General features: G+C 36.9%; 1 protein-coding gene and 1 pseudogene across 1 annotated transcript; both read right to left on the reverse strand.

Moving 5' to 3' along the window:
* Positions 1-12,792: 12,792 nt before the first annotated feature.
* LOC113316896 lies at positions 12,793-14,667 on the reverse strand (annotated as a pseudogene).
* A 3,375-nt stretch (positions 14,668-18,042) lies between these two features.
* LOC113318465 (NADPH-dependent codeinone reductase 1-4-like) lies at positions 18,043-19,733 on the reverse strand. The gene is made up of 4 exons (XM_026566629.1): positions 19,263-19,733; positions 18,884-19,130; positions 18,562-18,741; positions 18,043-18,462 (listed from the first exon to the last, which is right to left on the reverse strand). The coding sequence occupies exons 1-4, from the start codon at positions 19,577-19,579 to the stop codon at positions 18,235-18,237; spliced, it is 972 nt and encodes a 323-aa protein (XP_026422414.1). The 5' UTR covers positions 19,580-19,733; the 3' UTR covers positions 18,043-18,234.
* Positions 19,734-23,805: the final 4,072 nt, after the last annotated feature.

Below are 23,805 nucleotides of genomic sequence, written 5' to 3' on the forward strand. Positions count from 1 at the left end.
GGGGTATTTGATGAGTGCCAAATAATGTATATATTTATCCCTTTTTGTTGGCATTTTAACTCATCTTTTGTGCATTAATTCTACATTTTATCCCATATTCTGTATTTTCACTGTTTTCAAGAATAAATATTTTTCTTACTTAATTTTATATTTTTAGGTAATAAATAAAGTCTGGATGACTTGCGGAGCAGAAAAGAGCTGAAGAGTAGTGAAAAGCCGGGAGGAATTACGCAAGGAAGCCGCAAAGAATGGTGCGCACAAGACCAAAAAGCTAGGAATGGGCTCAAGAAGGAAGAATTGTTCTTAAAGAAGATATGGGCTTGGCATACCCAAGGCCCAAAACCCTTACCCAAACCCATTTTCTATAACCAAAACCGCCTCCATCTTCAGCTGTCGGATTGGATCCATCTCATCATCCGATGGTCGCTCCTTCATCGCGCATCAAAATCTGAAGCTCCTATCAAACACCATAGTGCCTAAATTCCAAGCCTTCAGATTAGATTGTAATTGAATCCAACGATCGCTTCTTTGCCTGCGCACCAAACCTCGATACTTCCGCTTAACACTACAACATCTAACTTCTTCTGGTGTCGTTAGTTTTGTTGTATTATATAATCCAACGGTCGCTGCAGGATCCACTTCATCTCACCGTCGGATTGATCTTTCATCTTCATATCCCACGGTCGAGATTCGCCAAACATAGAACTCGATGATCCCGCTACACACCATAGGTATCGAACACCTATACCCATCGCCAAACACACCCTTCTCCCAAAACCATCGACTTCACCTCTCCCATCCCTCTGCAGAGAAACTACCACCACCACCATACCTCACCTGCTACCACCTCGCCACTGCCATCGCCACCACCTAACCACCTCCAATTCAGTAAACCCATCATCCCATACTGCAAAACATATTCACCTAGCCAAAATTATTTCATCAAACCCACACTCACGCCACTGAACCCTAGGGTGTGGAGTTGATGAAGCAATTCAAGCTAGACACGGCAATTGACAGCGGAACAGGGAGAAAAAGAAGAAGATAAAACATGGGTCGAAGAAAATTCAGAGAATTAGGTGAGATTTCTCAACTTTCAAAAAACCCTAATTTCTCAATTTTTGGGGATATTTATAGAAAACCCTAATTTTCTGTTAGGAAGGCATGGAGGAGCTAGAATAGGGATGTGGGTTCGAATTAGACCCATTACATTAGGTAAAATCATATACCTAATTTTACTGTTCAATTGGGTAAATTTGGGAATTGGGTGTAAGAACCCTAAAATGTAAATTGGGTATAAAAAGGGGACTGTGGTGTGTGTAATTGGGATGCTGGACTAGCCAGTGTCCAGAACTTAGTTCTGTTAAATGTTCATTTTGCTGTTCACTGTTTATCCATTTTAATGTTTTGATTTTCTCCATTTTATGTCACTGTGATGTTGTTATGTGTTGTTCCTGTTATGAACTCCACTGTTGTGTTATGTTTGTTCTTTGCTGTCACTCCCATATTCCTGTTATGTTATGTTTCTGTAATGTTTGTATCATGTTCTGTAATGTTCTTGTTATGTATGTTCTAAACCTCAAATGCTAGGACTAGATGAAACCATGAATCAATAAGATAGTCTTCATCATGTGCAGCTCATGTCCAATGTTGTTAAGCCCTTAGACTAGTTGTACTTTAATCAGACAATTAGTACTTTGGTAACTATTTTAGCTGTGAGTAGAATATCCCCTAGGTTAATGGTGGATTCAACATCCTAGTGTTCTTTCATCACTCATGTTTACTGTTTTGTGTGAATGTTAGGCTAAAGCCTTTAGAGCATTGTGTTGATTGAGCAGTGGGGAGAAACTAGTGCTCACTAGTGACTGTGATCAAACTAGTTCTCTTCCCACTCTAGTAGTATGCCTAGGCTCACCTTCACCATTTCACCTTCTCCACACTCCTGCCCTTGGCAACAGCCTTGGTTTACTTCAATACCATTGCTTCACATCATCTTCACTGTCACCTTTCTCTTACCACTTTCTTTTGTAACTTACTTTGCTTCGTTGGCACTTTGCCACTGTTAACAATCACCATTTCACTTCCATTGTATATGCTTCCATTGTTTCATTGTCTTTACCACTGTCACTTTAGTGTTTTTGTCTCACTGTTTTCTTATTCACTTCATCTGTTTTCTTTCTCTGTTTCTTTTCTGTTTTCATTTCACTGTAAATAGCATTGCATTGTAAATAGCATTGTCTTCTCTAGCTTCCTTTGCCTCATTAGAGCCATTGTCTTGGCTTGTTAGCTTACTGCCCTGCCTTGGCCATTGTCTCTTAATTGCATTCTGTTTTGCAAAGGACCAGCTCATTGTAAGGCCAAAGGCCCAGTCCACCGTTGAGTCAACCAAAGCCCACTTCATTACCAAGCTCAGTTCATCCCATTTCCAAGGAAAGGCCAAGTTCAGGTGTAAACCAAAAGCCTAGCTTAACCTGAGGCCCATCCAACTGAGCCCAAGGCTTAGTTCACTTCAAGAATATTGAGCCCAGACCACTTGAGTACAAAGGATCAGTTCACTTCATTGGTACTCAAAACTCATTGGTACCAAAGCCCATAGTCCATTGTTATCACCTTAAATCAAAAGCCCAATAGCAATTTAGAACCCAAAATAGATAGAAACTACAAAACACACCCAGTCTCTGTGGATCGACCCGTACTTGCACGAGCTACAACTGACGACCGTGCACTTGCGGTATTACTGTAGGCCCCCGTTTTATTACGCTTAATTTTACACATCTCCGGGTCCACCATGAACTCAAATAGTCAAGCACTTGTTGAAGCTGAGTCGTTGTACGCCAACCAAGCCAGCTTCATCTGCAGATGTAGTACTACTGTATTTTTGTGCTGCTGGTACATTCAGATTATTTTCCCGTACCGTATTGGTGTTTCCATATCCTCTGCCACCTATGCCAGGCACATAATTACCTCGGCCTATACCACCAGCTCTGCCGCCTCTACCAGATCCTCTACCACCACGAGATCTTTCAACCGACCATTCAGAGTATGTAGCCAATGATTTGAAAACACCCATCTTCAGATTGTGCAACTCTATTACAGTGCTTACAAAACTTCGCAGCATCATAAGTGCTTGTGGTTGCTTCTGATCAGGTTGCACTTTAAACGCCATCACATTCTCCTGCACTTCTTTAGATAGAAGACCATCTCCCATTCTTAATCTTTCAGAGTTCACCACAGTTTGGTACGCAACATCGATAGTTGGTAAAGGATCTCGTGCTAGCAATTGTTCACGCAGTGAGCTATACATACCATCCAGGACAATCAAAAAATAATGGAGATAATCTTCTTCAAGCAAGCTAGTTAGCTGAGTTGCAATATTACAGGTACAAAGACCACACTTGCATTGTGGTATTTTCATATATGTCACCGGCTCATCTAAGATTTTGTTTAATCTTCCATAATAGACAACAACACTCTTAGATTTCCATTGTTTACACTCAAAGAAGATTCAGTTGACAGATTCTTGTGCCGCTGACAATACAAAATCTCTTCTTTAAGTGTGTCCATAGAAGAGTCACATCGTCATAATCTCCTAACGTGGATATGATTGAAGAATCCAGCGTGTTATTAATCCAGGAAACCACCATTGAATGGACAACAATCCATTCCTCCAACTGGTCAGGGTCTTCAGGTTGTTTAATGGTACCGTCAACAAAACCAAACTTCCTCTTAGGCATCAAAGATCTTCAAATGGCTCTAGCCCATTCATCATAATTGGTTCCTTTCAAAGCAATCCGAGTAATTAGAATACCAGGACCATCACTTGATCCAAGATGATACACCGAATTTTTCTTCGGCGAATCATACACTATGTCTTTTCCCTTCGTTCCACCTAATAAGTTTGTTCCATCTCCTTCTCCCGTCGCTTAAAGAGAACTTGAAAATTTTAGGGTTAGGGTTTTAACTAGGCTCTGGAGACCATGTCAAGTTCTCCACAAGTCTTATTTTCTCATTCATTAAACATGATATTTATACATTCAAGTCTTGGTCATCAAGACACAATACGTGAACTGCACGTATTCAAACTTCCGTAGAATAAACATAACTCAAATATAGTATATTTCCTAATACAGTAGAACTTCTGTAAACTAATACTTGCTAAAATAATAATCTCGCTAAAATAATAAAATTTTTTAGTCCTTTCTTGGGCCTATAGTGCTAAAATAATAATTTAGACAATATAATAATTTAATACGTTTCAAAAATCTCCCTTAAGTATTTATAGGCCCCAGATATTATATAAATTAATAGTTACTGATAAGAAAATTGAAAAGTTTTTTGTACGTATCAAACTTTAGGAAACTACGAGTCAATAGTTTCTGTTTTTCTTTGAAGTTCAAATCTAATGGTATTTCATTCCTAATACTTCGTAATGCACTCATAAGAGCCGGAGTTGCATTATTATATTGCAACAAATTATATTCCAATGAATGAATATCTAATTTTATGTAGTCACTTCAAATTCCAAATCGTTCAAATTTAATGAGTCGAAATCAATTTATTGACGTTATGAATAGGAAATATTCTCTAAATTAATATATTATTAATTTATCTTTAAAATAATAAATTATTAATTTATCGATAATTTAATATCTCTTTAAATTAATAAAATTTAGTGGTTCCAAGGATATTAAATTATAGAGGTTTAACTGTAGACATCAATCAAGTATATAAACCCCACTCATGTCTCATTAGATACATAAAAAAAGCACACACCAAAAATCTGATTTCACTTGCATTCATTGTTTTCATAGTATTGAGAGATAAACACTAAATTTGGTTCGCCATTTCCTTGAGTTTGGAGTGCTTCTACTTTAGGAAGAAAGATCGTTGTATCATGGGAAACGTTTCGCAAGTAAGACCCATTAACACCGGAGTGGGGCGAGTCTTAAGGAAAAATTATCCAATACTCGACTCGATCTATACATAGGTTCTTAGTCTTCAAATATATTTGGTTCTCTTTTCTTATTCTTTGGTTCTCGCATTTCGGATCAACATCAGTTGCATAAAAGGAGAAAATATTCAACAAAATTCGTAAGGCACATAGACCTTCCATTGAAACCAGTTTCTCCATCATCGATGGATTTTCTTTATCCTCTTTTGATGGTAAATAAAGATTAGGTTTAATTACCACCACTGCTATCTACCGCCACTATACAACCATCATCATCAATGAATTTTCTTTATCCTCTTCTAATCCTATCTGAATCAGCTGACTGAAAAGCATGTTGGGTTTTTGAGAACCATCATCAAATCAAAATCGACGTTGTTCTTCGTCATCAAAATCTTCTCCAATCTTATGTTTAAATCTGTAAGTTTAATTTCCGAGGTTTTGAATTGATTTTGGTTTCTCTGTAACTGAAATTAGGAGAAACTGACGAGGATTTTTGAGAGAATGGATTTGAGACAACAACAACATCAACGAAAGCCCAATATAGTTGAGATGGTATCGATGGATTTAATCTATGTGTTATCTATAGAATTTGTGATCTCAACATCCGAATTTACCCAAGAGTAACATACGATGCAACCCAGTTTCATTCAGTTTGAAGTTGGAGAAATATGGATTCACACGAGTGTAACACACAATGCAAGCCAGTTTCATTTAGTTTTGAAGTTAGATAAATCAGGATTCACCCAAGAGTAACACACGATGCAACCCAATATTCATTCAGTCTGTAAGTTGGATAAATCTGGATTCACCCAAAAGTAACACACAAAGCAACCAGTTTCATTTAGTTTGAAGTTGGTTACATTTGGATTCACCCAAGAGTAACACGAGGTGCTCATTCAGTTTAATCTTCTATAAATTCAAATTCATCCAAAAATAGCACAAGATGCAACCAGTTTCATTCAGATTAGTGTTGGCTACATCAAAGAATAACATAAGATGCAACCAGGTGCATCCAATTTAAACTTACATGAAATCGGCATTTTTTGTATGTGTGTGTGTGAGTGTTCTTCTTCTGTTTCTTCTTCAATTCTTCTCTTAGTGGGGGTTTTTGGCGGTGATGTTTATTTGATGGTGGCGATGGAATTTTTTGGTGGCGGAGATGGTGATGTTAGTGTCAATGATGTTGGTGTTTGTGTGTTTTGGTGATGGAGAAAGATATTAGAGGAAGATGATGTCGGTGGCGTGGATTTTTTTGTTGGTGTTGAAAATGAAGATTGTGAATGAAGAAGACGGTTCCCATGGCGGAGAAAGAGAATTTTTTTTTTCTACGGGTCTTGTGAAGTCTGTAGAGAAAGATCTAGTTGTCTTTCAAATGTGTTTACAAAGATATGATTGTCTGTTACAAAAATAACTAGCTGGCACCCATCCATTTCACCCATACCATCATTTTACTCGTTCATCACGACCAGGTTTGTTGGATACTCGTCCATTTAACCTAATTTCTCTAGATTAGGCTATCCAAATATTTCAATTTCAATTTTTTGATTTTCTTTTAAATTTGTTTTGGTCTGTTGTATTTTGTAGTGGTGATTGATTCTTTTAACAAGTCAGGACACATTCTATCTTCTTGGCCAAACCATGGAATTTGGAGCATTGGATTTATTTTTAGTATAAGTATACCTAACAAGTGTTAATGTCTTTTTAGGGGTTTTAAGGATATTTTTTATGATTTTAAAATTGTCCCAACCCAAGTTTCTCTGTTAAGCTTTAAGGCATCGTGTCAAGAGAGTTATTTTTGATTTTTTCGCGAGGAGTTAGGATGTTAGTTTGTTCTTAAATATAGGGGTTATCATTTCACCTCATTTGGCTGTTCCTGCTTCTAATTTAAACCTAAATTCCTTTTGATATTATTAGAGGAGATTTATTTTGATGTTCACCTTGTTCAGAATATTAGTCCCACATTGTCTGGGCAATCTAAGATCCTGCAGTTTATAATTCTTTGGGCCTCTCCAAGCATTGCTAATTGGTTTTGAGTTGGATGCCCGTAGAATTTAACATGGTATCAGATCAGGCTATTGATTGATTCTGCGGTTTATAATTCTTTAGGCCTCTCCACTCATTGCTATTGATTGATTCTGCGGTTTATAATTCTTTAGACCTCTCCACTCATTGCCAATTGGTTTTGAGTTGGATGCCCGTAAACTTTAACATGGTATACCTTGGGGTTAGTCCCAAACTCCAATACATGATTACTGGAATACTGCACCAGTGTGAAGGACCTGCATGGAAATGATGTACATCTGAAGCCGTAAATCTCCTCTCTTTTATCTTTAAAGATGCGATTATTTCATTCCTTCGAGATGGTCCCAACATATGGCGTAAGGGATTATGTTCCACATGAAATTTCCTGCAGTGTAAACCTCACCAGTAACCAACACCTGCGGTTTAAACCTTACCGCCACCGTGGTGAGCAGTAAGGTTTGAAAATAATGGTGTCTAATTAATTAGGGTTTCATCTGGGATATAGGCGACTCCCCCATGTCATTTAAGAACGATTTTTTGGGACCATGGTTCTTTTGGGGGATCATGATTCTATTTTTAGTAAGACATTTAGAAGTAAATCTAGGTCACCCCTTATCTAGATATTTATATTAATACCTAAACTACCCTTCTGATTAATTTTGGGTAATGATTAGTGAAATCATTAGTGAAATGATTAAGATAAAGAAGTAGAATTATTGAGAGAGTAAAGTTAGACAAGATGAAGAAGAAAAACATGGAAAATAATTATTTTTTTTAGTTCACCAATCTTGAGTATTCAAGTGATGATTCAGTTGATGATAGCACATCTGAATCTTCATCTCCTTTCTCTCCTAGAGTATTTGTTATTCTTCACAATGATCCGGATATTAGTTATTTCTTAGATGGTGATTGTATTCTTCCCCAAACTCAATCTCAAGATGATAACGATGGATTTTACCAACCACAACCGAAGGAAGAGCATTTGGGTTATCAGGTATGCTTCAAACTTAGATAATGTTGGTTTAATTGCTCCCAACTTTCAAAAAAAATGAATTTTTTTATGTAGATTTGGGCCAGTTCGGTTACCATATGTCAAGAACATGTAACCGAACACACCTGAAAGTGTAGTTCGGTTACGTTTTCCAAACACGCAGGTTATTGTACTCGCTCGTTAATGGAGGTTTTGGTCGTACAGTATAATCTTCGGTTTTCCCACAATGTAACCGAACATTAGGGTCTAGAAGTTCGGTTGCTTTGCAAACAATAACTAACCGAACTTTACGTGAAAATAAAATTTTACCAATTGTACATAGTTCGGTTGGTACGCAAAGTTCATACCAACCAACTATCCAACCAAACTTTACGTTAAAAAATATTCCAAGTGTAAGAAGTTCGGTTGGTTCGCAAAATTTTATCCAAAAGCGTATCTAACCGAACTCACCGATAAAAAAAACAACCAAAGTTACAGTGCTATATTCGGTTACCTAATATAAAATGGTAGGTAACCGAACTTTGAACTTAACAATTTATTTGGGTACATCTTGTGTGTTCGGTTACATATCAAATTGCTCTACCAACCGAACTTAAAGTTCGGTGATATCCTTATTTTGCGAAGGAACCGAACTTATGGACTTGTGTTGTTCAAATACAAGGAGTTCGGTTAAAAGTATTTTTTGCGAATCAGCCGAACTCTGAGTTCGGTTAAGAAAAAATTAATTCGTGATAACCGAACTTTTTGCGACGAAACCGAACGTTTTGCGACGTAACCGAACTAAAAGTTCGGCTGAGACTTGTTTTTTGCGACGTAACCGAACTTTTCTTTGATAAAAAAAACCTACATTAAACCTCTCTGCAATTTCCATTTTCAACTCATTTTGATGATTACTTCTCATCTATTCAACCAAAAACAAATGACAAGTAATGAGTTTGTGAGGATATCTTTGTTAATGTTTTAAATTAATCTATATATATAGAGGTGGTGGTGGTTGGAGGTGGTGGTAATCGGTGGTTGGTGGTGGTGATAATCGGAGGTAGTGGTGGTGGTAATCAGTGGTGGTGGGCGGTGGTGGTGGGAGGAGGTGGTGGTTATATATATAGGTGGTTATTAGGTTGGTTTTAAATTAAATTAGGTTAAGGATAGGTTAGTCATTTCAACACTTTAGGACACCCCATATAACTATAAAGAAGGTGGCCAAATAAAATCATGGTCCCCTCAAAAAAACCATGATCCCTAAAAAATCTTTCTCATTTAATGGGTTTTTAGGCTGTGAAGAGGTTGTGTCTCATGGGCTTCTTATTCATACAATTTGTAAGAGATTTTTTTGGAAACCCATTTGGAGGCATACTAGATTTTTTTGAGGCATACTAGATAATGCCAAAATAGGGTAACTAAATAAAAAACAACATCACCCCTCATCCACCATTTTTGATAATGACATAACTACCCTTATATAATTAGTGTAAATGATTATGATTAGAATTGATTAATTATGAATTTTAAGGATTGATTAAACATTAAATTATTAGTGGTGAATTAGTAGAAAAATCAAATTTATGTGAGAGAGTTGGGATTTTTGAGAGGAAGAAGAAGAAGTGAAGAAAAAAAGCTTGGGTTTTGACTTTTGAGATTTTAGTGATTAGAAGTGACCAAAATGTGTGATTCAAATCAGAGGTAAACTTCTATCGAGGTTTAATTTCCTTTTATAAGTTGAATCTGCCAAAAAATTGAATTTTTAAAACCTAGATCTGCTGACCAGATGAACAGTTCGGCATAAAAGTTATCAGCCGAACTTCACTCAGAAATTGAATCACCCACTAGGTTCGGCTTGAAAAATTGAGGTTCGGCTGGAAAATTGAGGTTCGGCTGAAAATATTGTAAAGTCGCATTAGCCGAACATAGTGTTTCTCTAAATCATACACTAAGTTCGGCTCAAAATTGATACTGCAAGTTCAGCCGAACTGATCTTCTGAAAATCCTAATTTCATCTTTGAAATCATATTCTACCGATCAAACAAAATAAAATCAATCAAAAACAAGATGGGTTTGTTACGCATACATTCTAAAATACATCTAAGAGCAATTGAGATTTGGATTTCGCATTCCAACATCACTCACTTCGATTCGTGTTTCCTTTGTTTGATTAATTTCTTTATTGAATTGGAGTCCTAGATGTTTAAGTTTAAAGTTTATTTTGATTTTTAATTTAGGTTTTTTAGGATAAGGGAACTATGAAAAATTGAAATTATTTAGGGATATATAGATAATTACACTACCTTTAGACACCCCTTATAAACCCACCTTAGATAATATAATGGATGAGTATGCCTAGGGATGCACAACGGGTAGGGTGGGTAGGATATGGCCTATTTCTCCGCCCTACCCGCTGACTGGTGGGTAAGAAATTTTTTACCCGCCACCCTACCCACCACTAAACGGATAAGGTCCTACCCGACCCATTAATTGGCGGGTCGGGTAGGATAGGGTGGCGGGTATAACCGTTTTTTTTTTTTAGTTTTCTATATTCTGGATTTTCTGGTTACTAGTTACTACCTTGACTGTGTATACAAAAAATGCTTCCCAAAAAACAAAAATGAAATCTTGCAACAACACATCAAATAAGAGCCATCCTATCTAAATATGTACCCAATGGTACTGCCAATCTAACTAGGGAAAAATGAACAAACAAAAGCATCATGCCTTCACAATGGTTACACTTCTCCCATTTAATACCATCTTCATCAAAACTCGTCGTAAAATGCCCCCATACCCAAAATGTCCTCTTCCGCTTCTTACTTTCTCTGACCTCAAGTTGACAAGATGGTGGAGGTGGAGGTGGCGGAAATGCAACACTACTGGCCCTTATGTGTATTTGCGCTGGTAAATTTGAGAGCTTAGGTGACAACTGTTTTAGATAACTCTGTTGCCTATATTTATCAAGTATGAACCAATACGGCAACTCTGCTGAGTGTTCCCCTGTGGATGTTCCCTTGTGGACAACCATCTTGCCTATGATAATTTGGATTTGTTGTCTTTACATTTTTACCCGTTTCTTTGAATATTATTCAGTTGTGCTGTAATGTTTCTCCTATTTGTAGTTCAAGTAAAACTTCCACTGGAACTATCGAGCAGTTTTTTTTTTTTTTTCTGAATTGCACCTTTGCTTGGGCAGTTGGTTCTCTCTAGGTATTTCTAGTAACTTCCCTATTAGGTTTGGCATATCCTTGAGGCTGTGGATAAATGAATTAATAAAGCTGAATGCTAAAAAAGGAAAAAGAATGAAAACGCAAAGTGATCTAATTTGTCGTGTCAGTGCTCTATTAATTCATTCATTATCGACATCATAGATCTCTGTACAACCAAATTATCAACCACAAACAAACTCCCGAGTCATGCCAAACAAATGTGTCATGGTCGACATCTTAATTAATTTACCTGAAAAGAAAAAGAAATTTTCTCAGTGCCCTCTCTCCTTTATAATCTCAATTATATAATCTCAGATTTCTCTCTTTGCCTCACTCAAACAGTCCGTTACCATGACCACCATGAATCTGCTCTTCTTCTCTGTTCTTTTGCTCAGCTCACTTAGCTCACTTGCTGTCTCAACAATGGCTTTGGAAGTCTGTGTGAAAGCAGCTATTGGTGCTCCTGACAGGGATTACTTGGTCTTTTATATATATTAGGCGGATAAGCGGGTAGGGTAGGATAATTTCGGGTTTTATCCGTCACCCTACCCATTTGACGGCGGATAAAATAATGTTTACCCGTCACCCTACCCGTCAATGGCGGGTAGGATAAGATACGGATAAAAATTCTGGCGGGTAGGATAGGATGGATGGTAAGGGTAGGATATGTGCACCCCTAAGTATGCCTCAAAAAAAATGAATATGCCTCAAAATAGATTTCTTTTTTTGGGCCATCTCATTTTATATGTCACACTTCCAATCGGAAGTTGTATCTCGATGTAATTTTTAGTTTTTGGCTTGATTGTAATAATTCTTGTTTCTTCAATATAATCCCTCTTTCACGATCCAAAAAAAAAATCCTGCAGTGGAAAAGTTCCATATATCGATCTCGAGTAATGCACGGGTAACTTGTTCATTAAACACCCAACTTGCCCCGAAGACATTTATGAAGTGATTCCAAATTAATGTTGCCTTGGTGCAGTGAAGGAGTAAGTGATTGACAGATTCGATACTCTTTTTACACATAACACACCTATTTGCCGCAATACGACCTATACGGTAAAGATTATCGATAGTCAAAATGGAACCTTAGTCGGCACGTTAGAATTCGTTTTTCGGGAATCAAAAGGTACTTGGGTTCTCCAAATGCTCATAAAAGATTTTAGGGTGAACTCTCCATCTTTTTCCCACTAACATCTTATTGTGTGGTCTTTTGATAATAACTAGCATAACTATTCAAACATTTACACCACAAAGACTTAAGCATTGATGCAGGGTGGAAATTACTGAGTAGGGGGGGCCATGGGAACATGAACGCCTGACCTCTAGTGCTAAATTTTTCCTTGGCTACCAATTACGTTGATTATGACAAGTCCATTTCTGCTAATCGCATAACAGAGAAAAAAAAATTAAAGAATCCAATAATTTGCTTGGCTAAACAATCATGGCTGCTATGAGCCAGTAGAATTCGGTAACCCCATACATCATCCTTGTAGATAGCGCCATTGATATTGTGGTGCATGTTGAGGCCGTGTACACTAACACAATCTTAAACCTAGCTAGAAGTGTTATTATTTTTTCTTTGCTTGTCGCTGTGGAGTTTTACTAAGTGAGTTGTGAAAAAAGAGAGGCAAAATATAAAAAATATTCATGCAAAATTCTCTTATTTAGATTTCTCCCAGTCATACAAACTTGATGGGTACAAGTTTAAGCGGAATTTTCTTATGAATAATAAGGCCTGATAATGATTCCTCCATGCTTATGTCTTCCTTCTTCATTCCTTTTGGTAATTCCCAATCGAAAGCGTACAATACATTAGCAAGGACAAGCTCTGTTAACACGACAGCCATATTCATTCCTGGGCAACCCCTTCTACCTCCCCCAAAAGGTATGTATTCAAAATTTTGGCTTCCAAGATAATCAATGGAGCTATCTTTGAATCTCTCTGGGGAAAATTCTTCTGGGTTTTTCCAATATTGTGGACTCCTCCCATTTTCCCACACATTTATTAGAACCCTTGTTTTGGGGTATATGTCGTATCCATTGATCTTTCTATGTTCCATGCTTTCTCTTAGAAGCAATGGAGCTGGTGGATGCAACCTCAGAGTTTCTTTAACTACCATTTTTAAGTATTTGAAATTATCAAGGTCTGATTCTTCAACCTTCCTTTTTGATCCCACATAGTTTCTAATCTCTTCTTGAACTTTCTTCAATGCTTTTGGATTTTTAGTCAGTTCTGCCATTGCCCAACTCACTGCTACAGCCGGTGAGTCTACTCCACCAAGAAATACGTTCTGATAAGGTTTATACAGAAAATCATATATGTGTGGCGTAAGATTATGCTAAAATGTAGAAACTAAGAAGCAAGAATCAAAAATATGTACTAAAATACTAATTATTATTTTTTGGTAATAAAAACCTGACTGCTAAGTACCATGGCCATACTTGTGGTCAGACTTCAGAGGTTCAAAATCCTAGATAGAGTTTGTTGATTTCTAAAAACTTCACTCACCGTGCCAAACAATAAAAAGAGAAAAAAATGGAATTAATTACCATAAGAATTGCTTTGATATGGTCGTGTGTGAGATGAATCGTACTCTGCTGATCCTTCTCTAGCTTAAGAAAAACGTCTATGATGTCTTCATGATCCAGTTTCAGTCTCTCCGGGTTGACATGTTCGTCTATCATTTGTTGAAAAAAATTGTCCAAATCATGGAAGCATTTTTCAGTTTTTCTGTGCATTCCAATGATCCTATCAACAATCCAACCTACCTTAGGAAAGAAGTCGGTCGCCGAGAAACCACTCAAAACAACCACGACTTCCTTAAGAATTGCCGTGAGTGTTCCATCATCAAATTGGTTCTTACTTTGACCACTTGCGCAACCAAAAGCAACTCTGGATATTGTTTTGTGCGCAAAACTTGTTAACTTTTCTAAAACATCAACGGGAGTGATATTTGAAGAATCAGATGATATGGATTCGATCAAAACGACGACTTCCTCTGCCCTGACTGCCTTAAAAGATTGCACCCTTTTTGTACTATAAAGTTCAAGAACACATATTTTTCCAATTTCTCTCCAATACTCTCCATATGGGCAAAAACCATATCTTTGTAGTTATACGAAAGACGTTTTGGTCCAGCAAGCTGAGGTCTGGTACAAAACTCAAGATCATGTGTTTTCAAGATTTGTTGGGCAGCTTCAGCAGAGGATATTACAATTGTTGGTACACTGCCAAGTTGTAGTAGCATGACCGGACCGTATATTTTTGATAGTTTTGATAGTGCTTGATGAGGAGGTTTTGCAAGTTGATGTAAATTACCAATGATTGGAAGCTAGGAGGACCAGGTGGGAACTTGGGTTTATTCGGTCATTTCTGCCTTTGAATAATGTGATGAGAAAATATACAGGAAGGAGAAGTAGAGGAAGAAGTAGAAGGAAATTATAGGGAAGAGTACTCTCCATGTACAAATGAGGTGAGATTATGATCTGATTTTGTTGTTGGTGGCGTTTTAATGTTCCCTTTATATTGCTTATAAAGAGGCATTTGGTGTGTAATAACTAGCATAACTATTTAGACATGTCTGTGGATAATGTACGTCATGCTTATTGTGGTGCATGTTGAAGCCGTACACACGATAAGGATGTTACTATTTGCTTGTCGATAACAATGAGATAATAGTTACCAAATTTTACACGGGTTACCAAACACTTCGTAATCGTAGTAGTTCGTAGGGTTAAAGGGTGGATTTTAGTAACCGTAGGTGGCAGCCTTGTCTTACAGTATTATTATCATGAAGAGTTTTTTTTACTGTTGGAACTTGGTAGACCGTAGACTCCGGTCTACATGAACTGTGAAAAAATGCAGGGACCTTTAACCTAGGGTAGGGCTAAGTTCATACTTGGGTTGGGTCGGTCGCCAAGAAAAAGAAATGCTTTTCGGAAACACAAAATTTGTTAAAAAGATCAAAATCAACAATTTCTGGGTGAAAAAGACATGTAAAATTTGATATTGTTAAAATTGACAAGAATATAAAAATAGCCAAGATGTAAACAGTTTCATCCTACCCATTTTCAATTTTGTGTTTTCATCCTCGCTCTTTTTTTAAGTTTAAGCCAGGATGAATCCAGTTTCATTCTTGCTATTTTTCTGGTGTCCATTTCACCCATACTAATTTTCACTCGTCCATTAGAACCACGTTTTAAAAACATTTGGAAAAATGACCCATTTTCTGTTTCGGAAAAGGGTTAAACAAACAGAAAAAAAGAAAGAAAAAAGAAAAAAATTTGTAAACATGCGGTACCATTATTAAGTGATTGAGTTCTAAAACTCTTCGATAGAAAAACAGTTTAAACTTAATTCGTATCAGTTTAATTACCTACTACTAGCCTGATGGTAAGATCGTTGGATCAAACAAATTAAAAATTGCAACAAAAATCTCTTAAATGAGTTTGTGAAAGGACAAATAGTCTCACATCCCTAGTTTCCGCATAATGAACTAAAAATATAATATGGAAGGGCCGCTCCACTCGTTGCCAATTGGTTTTGAGTTGGATGCCCGCAATATTTAACATGATATCAGAGCTAGGTCCCATACGCGGGGTGTAGACCGAATTAATAGCCGTCGTGACCCGAATGGGCACATGTACACCCGTGACCGAATGACTGGTCACTCGTATGACCTGTACGTGGGATGGACCGTGACCGATGTCACCTGCACATCCAAGACCCACACGTGCGTAGATCCACGTGTTAGGCCGAGTGACTGGCCTTACACGTGAGGGAGAGTGTGAAAGGACAAATAGTCCCACATCCCTAGTTTCCGCATAATGAACTTAAAATATAATATGGAAGGGCCTCTCCACTCATTGCCAATTGGCTTTGAGTTGGATGCCCGCAGACTTTATCAGAATTCTAAGCATTTCCTTAGTCCAAATCAAACTTTATGTAACAAGGATAAATGGTTTTTTATGGTTGGAAACCAAGCCAACCTAATATTAAATCAGACATAGCAGAAGTATTGGCCTATTCGGTTCTTCAAACAATAACCATTTAACAAGGTTAGATGGAAACAGAGTAACAAAGGTGTCGCACATGTGTCGGTCTCAGACTGCTGGAATTAATCCCCACCAAATTATTGGTACTCTCACAAGGATTATATTCAAAAATATCTCCGGTAGAGTCATTGATTGAGTTTTGATCCGGCCCTGAATGGGATCCATTTGACAACGACAAAACATGGTACACTGCCGTATACACGATAAGGATGTTACTATTTGCTTGTCGGTAACAATGAGATCATGGTTACCAAATTTTACACGGGTTACCAAACACATCGTAATCGTAGTAGTTCGTAGGGTTAAAGGGTGGATTTTAGTAACAGTAGGTGGCAGCCTTGTCCTACAGTATTATTATCATGAATGCTAGAGTTTTTTTACACAAAATTGGTTAAAAAGATCAAAATCAACAATTCCTGGGTGAAATGGACAGTTAGATTTTGATACTGTTTAAATGGACAAAAATGTAAAAATAGGCAGGATGTAACCAGTTTCATCGTGCCCATTCTCAAATATTTTTTCTTATTTTTAATTTACACAGGATGTATCAAGTTTTATCCTTACTATTTTTTAAATTTAAGCTAGGATGAAACCACTATTTTTTTTTTGGCCATTTCACCCAAACTATTTTTTACTCGTCCATTTGAACCGTGATTTAAAAATATTTGGACAAATGACCCATTTTCCATTTAATTTACTGTTGGTACTTGGTAGACTGTAGACTCCGGTCTACATGAACTGTGAAAAAAAGCAGTGACCTTTAACCTAGGGTAGGGATAAGTTCATACTTGGGTTGGGTCGGTCGCCAAGAAAAAAAATTCTTTTCGGAAACACAAAATTGGTTAAAAAGACCAAAATCAACAATTTCTGGGTGAAAATGACATGTAAATTTGATATTGTTAAAATTGACGAGAATATAAAAATAGCCAAGATGTAAACAGTTTCATCCTACCCATTTTCAATTTTGTGTTTTCATCCTCGCTCTTTTTTTAAGTTTAAGCCAGGATGAATCCAGTTTCATTCTTGCTATTTTTCTGGTGTGCATTTCACCCATACTAATTTTCGCTCGTCCATTAGAACCACGCTTTAAAAATATTTGGACAAATGACCCATTTTCTGTTTCGGAAAAGGATTAAACAAACAGAAAAAAAGAAAGAAAAAAGAAAAAAAATTGTAAACATGCGGTACCATTATTAAGTGATTGAGTTCTAAAACTCTTCGATAGAAAAAAAGTTTAAACTTAATTCGTATCAGTTTAATTACCTACTACTAGCCTGATGGTAAGATCGTTGGATCAAACAAATTAAAAATTGCAACAGAAATCTCTTAAATGAGTTTGTGAAAGGCCAAATAGTCCCACATCCCTAGTTTCCGCATAATGAACTAAAAATATAATATGGAAGGGCCGCTTCACTCGTTGCCAATTGGTTTTGAGTTGGATGCCCGCAATATTTAACAAAGGTGTCGTACATGTGTCGGTCTCAGACTGCTGGAATTAATCCCCACCAAATTATTGGTACTCTTACAAGGATTATATTCAGAAATATCTCCGGTAGAGTCATTGATTGAGTTTTGATCCGGCCCTGAATGGGATCCATTTGACAACGACATAACATGGCTACGCTATAAGAAAATTTTGATGGTCGAATGAGAATGCTGACAATGAGGTGCAAATATACTGGGGAGAGGCTACTAAAATTCATATAGAACAAACTCGAAAATCCCCGGTCATTTATAGATTTTGGTGCGTTCTATAATAATTGCGCACCGATTAACAATGCTGCAACAATTGTGTTCTCAACAATTAAAAGGTTATCGAGTGTATAATATAAATAAAAGGATAATTCGCCAATGGTATTATGCTGAGAGCAGCACCAAATCAATTATATAGATAGGCAAGAAACAAAACAAAAGGAACCAAATATTAAAAAGATGTCAATGATTGCATACATACAACGTTAAACACGTCCGGAAACAAATAATGGCAATTCAATGACCATAGCATGTTCTAACATGAAGTTTCAAGCAGCTTTTTCATCCCAGAACTCTTCTAGAGATTTGAAAGGTCCATTAGATGATATCATAAATTCCTGAATTATTAATCTGCGCTGTGGAATCTCACCAATCCTTTCCAAGTCTTCCTTAGTCAGTTCCCAATCGAATATGTTCAAGTTTTCCCTCATATTCTTTTCACTGAAACTTTTCACCACAAGAATCGCCCCTTGCTCGTATACCCATCTCATACTAACCTGATCAGAATGTAAGTTAAAGATGTTAAATTCTATGCATGACAAATATCCGTGATGCGAATGCTATGGCATATGATATATGCGGAGAACTTGACAAACCTGAGCAATAGACTTTCCTCTGGCGATAGCAATCTGGTTAAGCACCTCGGAACCCAAAACTGAATTGGAGCCCCATGCGGTTCCTTTGCCACCCAAAATCGAGTATGCAGTCACCAGTATATTATTGGCCTTGCAATACTCTCTCAGATTCGTTTGGTGGAAAACTGGGCTCATCTCCACCTTAATTAATCAAGGGTTTTATGTGAGGGAACTTATATGTATGCTTGTCGAATGTTGAAAGTTATTTGATTAGCATTAGATATCTTCGAGGTCCAACAAGGAAAGCATTCATTTTTTATCAAATAGTTTACTTTTTACTCACTTGATTTACAACTGGAGGGATGTTCGCTATCGCCAATAATTCCTGAAGCTTTTTGCAGGAGAAATTGCTGACACCGATTGACTTAGTGAAGCCAAGGTTCTGACACTCTTCCATGGCTGCCCATACAGACTTGTAGTCCATTAGAAAAATTTTGCCCCCTGCTGCGTCCATAGTGACCTCATTCCCTGGCTTCAAGCTTACCGGAAAGTGTATCAGGTATAGATCCAGATACTCCAACTTAAGATTCCTACATTACACAAGAAAATTTGGAATGTTTCTAAAATTTGTTTCAAAAATTTGTTTCTAAAATTTGATAGATGTTTAAGAAATGCTTAATTGCCCATAAGCCTTGGGTTCAATTTGCACCAAATGATTTTACCTCAGAGAACTCTGAAGAGCCAAAAGAACACGATCAGGGTGAGCATCGGTGCACCAGAGCTTAGAAGTGATAAAGAGTTCATCTCGAGATTTGATTAGGCCAAGTTGAAGTGCTTCCCCTATAGCTTCACCAAGACACTCTTCAGTTTGGTAGCACGCAGCAGTATCGAAGTGTCTGTAACCCACCTCTATCGCTTTCAAAAACGCCAACCTCTCTCGTTCACCCCCTTTACCAACTGTTTCAAATGTTCCCATACCTAAAACAGGTATCCCTTTCCCCGAGCTCAGAGTGATAACAGGTACACCAGTGTTCACCATCTTTATCTCTCTCTCAGTCTCTTAAACTACCCGCACCACGACATCTATATATAGATAGGTTTAATTGTTCACATATTTCATGAACGTTTAGGAAATCAAGTTGTGGTCACCTAACGGAAAATTAAAAAATCGTAGAAGATTCAAACTGTTGTGTTAGTGTTAGCACAGCTAGAGGTGTAAAACATATTGGGCAGCGCCAGGCCACGAACTCACGTGTTTTGTACTGTGGTGTGGTGAGTCAGAAATTAAAGCATGTTGTACGCGTGTGTTAGAGGACGCGTTGTACCGTTGTGTGTGTTAGAGGACGCGTTGTGATGTGTTTTGCCGGAAAAACAACTATGAGAGTTATGCTATGCTGACACACTTATTTATTTGGAACCTTTGAGATATCTTGGTATTGTATGTATTTGTATAGAAATAAATTGACTTAACTAAAATAAAATGAAATATACATAAAATGTACTGAATAATACTTTGTTGTGTTGTTTCATATTGTGCTTCGTGTGTATCGGGTATACTGTGCTTCATGTGTATCGTGTTGTTACATACTGTGCTTCGTGTTTATCCGCACCGAACGCCGTACTGTGAGGTTTTTTTACTCCTGATCTATTTTAAGCACTTGTTGGTGAGAACCGACATACTCCCTCCGTTTCACAACGACAGTTCGCTTTGATTTTATCAAAATATTAAGGAGACCATATTATTTTACTTGACTACCCTTAATTACTTACCTATTTTATTTTAATAAAAATGCTAGCAATAAAGATTATCCAGAATTATTATGAAAATTATAAATACGAAATATAAAAGGAAAATTAAAAGAAATCGAATTTATGAAGTATAAACTATATAAGAAATTTAATTTTTAAAGATAAATATATATTTCCTTAAAATGAACGAAGAGTATATTTGTTTCCTTGATTATACTAATTTATTTAATATTTTAGATTGAGTAACGTTAAAAATGGATTTATGAATATAAATAAGTCAAGTGTATATTAGAGAGTTCATTGGAAAAGTATGACTATAAACAGAAGCTGGACACAATTATGAAACTGACGTAAAAGGAACAGAGGACGGTCTTTCGGAAACAGAGGGAGTATCAAATTTTTCTCTCTCCCCTCTCTCACTCCTTCTTCTTATCCAACAAAACCATCAAAAACAACTCTTCTCTCCTTAGATCTAGTCCAAAAATGGACTAGATCTGAGCAGATTTCTTCTTTTTTCCTTGCTTTCTAGGTTAGTTAGTAGATTAGTTTGGTTTTTATTATGTTTTCTACTTATATACACCATTTTGGTGTTTTATCTACTATTTTGAGGTTTATCTTCGCTTTAATGGCGATTCTTGGTTATTGGGTTGGGTTTTAAGATCAATAGTGATCCTCTCCATGCTCTCCAACGACGAAATCTTCATCTTGGTTGTCTTTGATTGACAGAAGCTTCATCGGAATCTTCATCATCAACTTTGTAGTTGCAGGAAATCCTACAACCACACCACTATGAATTTAGACAAGATTCTAAGTAATCATAATGAAATTATTTTATTATCTCAAGTTCTTGAATCGGTTACAAGATAATACAATGACTTTATTTGCTCTTTAAATAAACTTTATCTCTCTTAATTTCTTGTCTAACACTCATTTCAGACCTCTCTCCTTAATACACAGATTCCTTCCCCTTATATAGGGTACTACATAGTGGATGACAAGTAATAGATCCCCTATTTTCGGAATCATTGTGCGTTACAATCGCTCATGTACACATACTCAATATCGCACACTTTACTCCTTCGCACAGACCATCACAATTTTCTCGTGACTATGATGACATCATTAAGTATGTCATCCTAATTGTAACATGTGCAATAATCCTCACTTAAGACAAATGACCTTTACTTCGCATACATAATGAGCGATATGAAGAATCTCTATCTATTAATATGGCACATGCTAGACTTTTCATATTCTGCTCTACCGATACATAACATCTTTCTTATACTTTTACAGGTATCTCGCTTATCATATGCGGTTTCTTCGTATTATCAAAGGAAACTTCTCAGTTTGGGGAAAGAAAATACCAAACTTAAGGCTGAAATTTTTACCAACGCTGAATTACTTCGCAAGGCTCGAGAAAGAAATGACGAAATTATTGGTATGTAATCTTTGATTTTTTTCATTCTCCTTGTTTTACGTGACAATTAGCATTCCTCATTTCTTTGTATTCGTAGATATTTATAACCTTTCCGATGAGGCATCTAAATTTTCCGACGAGGAAACCCTTTTATAACGTCTTAATTCTTCTTTAAGAAATTATCCAACCAAAGGATTTGAGAACCTCGGCCTGGAAGAATTAAAGTTGAAGTATACTGCTCTTAGAATGGATCATAGACCCTTACTAACTACACCTAATAACTTCAAACGCCGTCTTCAGGAAATTAAGGAGACAATTCAACTTTTTGAAGAAATGAAGAATAAACTCATTACTGAAAAAGATGAGGTCGCTCTCAAAGGTGCGAAAGCATTAAAAAAATTCCAAGAAACTATCCTTAAAGTTCTAAATGAACGTGATTTAGCTTTGAGCGAAAAGTTCGCGCTCATTGAGGAAAGAAACTTAATCCGTTCTCGACTTCTCATAGAAAGTGAAGCTGAATTTAGTTGGGCTTTTAGAGTTTTGAATGATGCTCGGGAAAATTTAGCCGTAAATGTGAGCCTTCAATCTGAACATTCTGCGTTGGTTAAAGACATTATTTCCAATCATGAAGGTCACTTGTTTTTTCTTTCATTTTTCTCATTTTTTGAAGATGATATCTCTTTTAAATCTAACCATTTTGTTTATATTTCCCAGATAAAGAAAAGAATTATCTGGAGAAGATTGAAGAATTAAAGACACAAGTTGCTGCTAAAGAAAAGATACGTCTTGAAGAAACCGAGAAGTTATCAATGGGGTTATTGATAGACGCATTTATGTGTCTAATTTGTCCCAATTGTTTATATTGTTAGTGCTCGATTTTGTACTTATTTGATTATTTTATGTCTTTGTAGGTGTTTTTGGAGAAATAAGCTTTTGCGGCGAAATTGGCTCAAAAAATGTGGCATTTGAACCTCCGTAGATAACGTACCAGAATCACCCCAGAAGTATGTTGGAAGCACCCCAGAAATACCCCGGAGGAACCCTGAAAAAGTGCTGAAAATATCCCAGAAAAATTACTATTTGCACCCAAGGGGAAAGTGTTATTCGGACTCTCACTATGGATAAAGGGTAACCCAATTCGTACATGTGCTAAAGGGACACCAGAACTGGATAAGGGGGAGGTCACCTTCACCGTTTGAAAACAAATTTTGGCGGGAAAATTTTCTTTCACCAGACAGATTTAGGGTTGGATTTTCGGACGAGTTTTAATGAGATTAAATCACTGATTCTCATGGGCTGGACGTGATATGGATATACAATTCTAGTATGGATGATTTCATGGGCTTAATTGGGCTAGAATATCCGGGAGAAGCAATCAAAGTTAAAACAGAGAGACGTGTCCTGTTGTGCACTTTCAAAGATTTTGTGGAGATTTTGGGAGAGTTTTACGCTGGATAATCATGTATTTGGTCCTGTTCAAGTCATAGGAAGAGTTTGGTGGCTATTTTATAGCTAACAGACGCGTACAAACACTGACAGAGGTGATTATTGTTTCAACGACAGAGAAGAAAAAAAGAGATTCTATCGGGATTTCTTTGAGCTGTGAAGTATATAAGAGGTGGAGAGAAGTTAGAAAAGGTTTTATCAAGAGTTAGGGGTCGATTGGGAGGCCAGCAGAGAGGCGCAGGAGGAGTTGCAGGAATTGTACCTGCTGCTGCTGCTGCCATTAACAAAGCTCGAAGAACACGAAGAACACACCAACAGAGACAGTCGTTTATCAACAGTGTCAACGACTAGCATCCGTGGGTCTTAAAACAACAGCGTCAACAGCAGCCGTGAGGTATCGTTTTTTACAGCAGTGGTATTCTATCGTTCTTCTCTGGACGCTTAAAGAGGGTCGTAGTTTCACTGTATTATATTTTTCACTCTTTTAATCATATTTTGAGCATCAAGTATGTATTTTGAGAACATGATTATTATGAGTAGCTAAACCCCAATACTGGGATGATGGAGGAAGCTGTTTTTCATCCATGTGGTTATTTAAATAATTCTTAATTCACTTTTTGCACCGATTTTAATTGATTTATGATTTCAAT

The sequence above is a fragment of the Papaver somniferum genome, chromosome 10, assembly GCF_003573695.1.
Source record: "Papaver somniferum cultivar HN1 chromosome 10, ASM357369v1, whole genome shotgun sequence".
Taxonomy (NCBI): domain Eukaryota; kingdom Viridiplantae; phylum Streptophyta; class Magnoliopsida; order Ranunculales; family Papaveraceae; genus Papaver; species Papaver somniferum.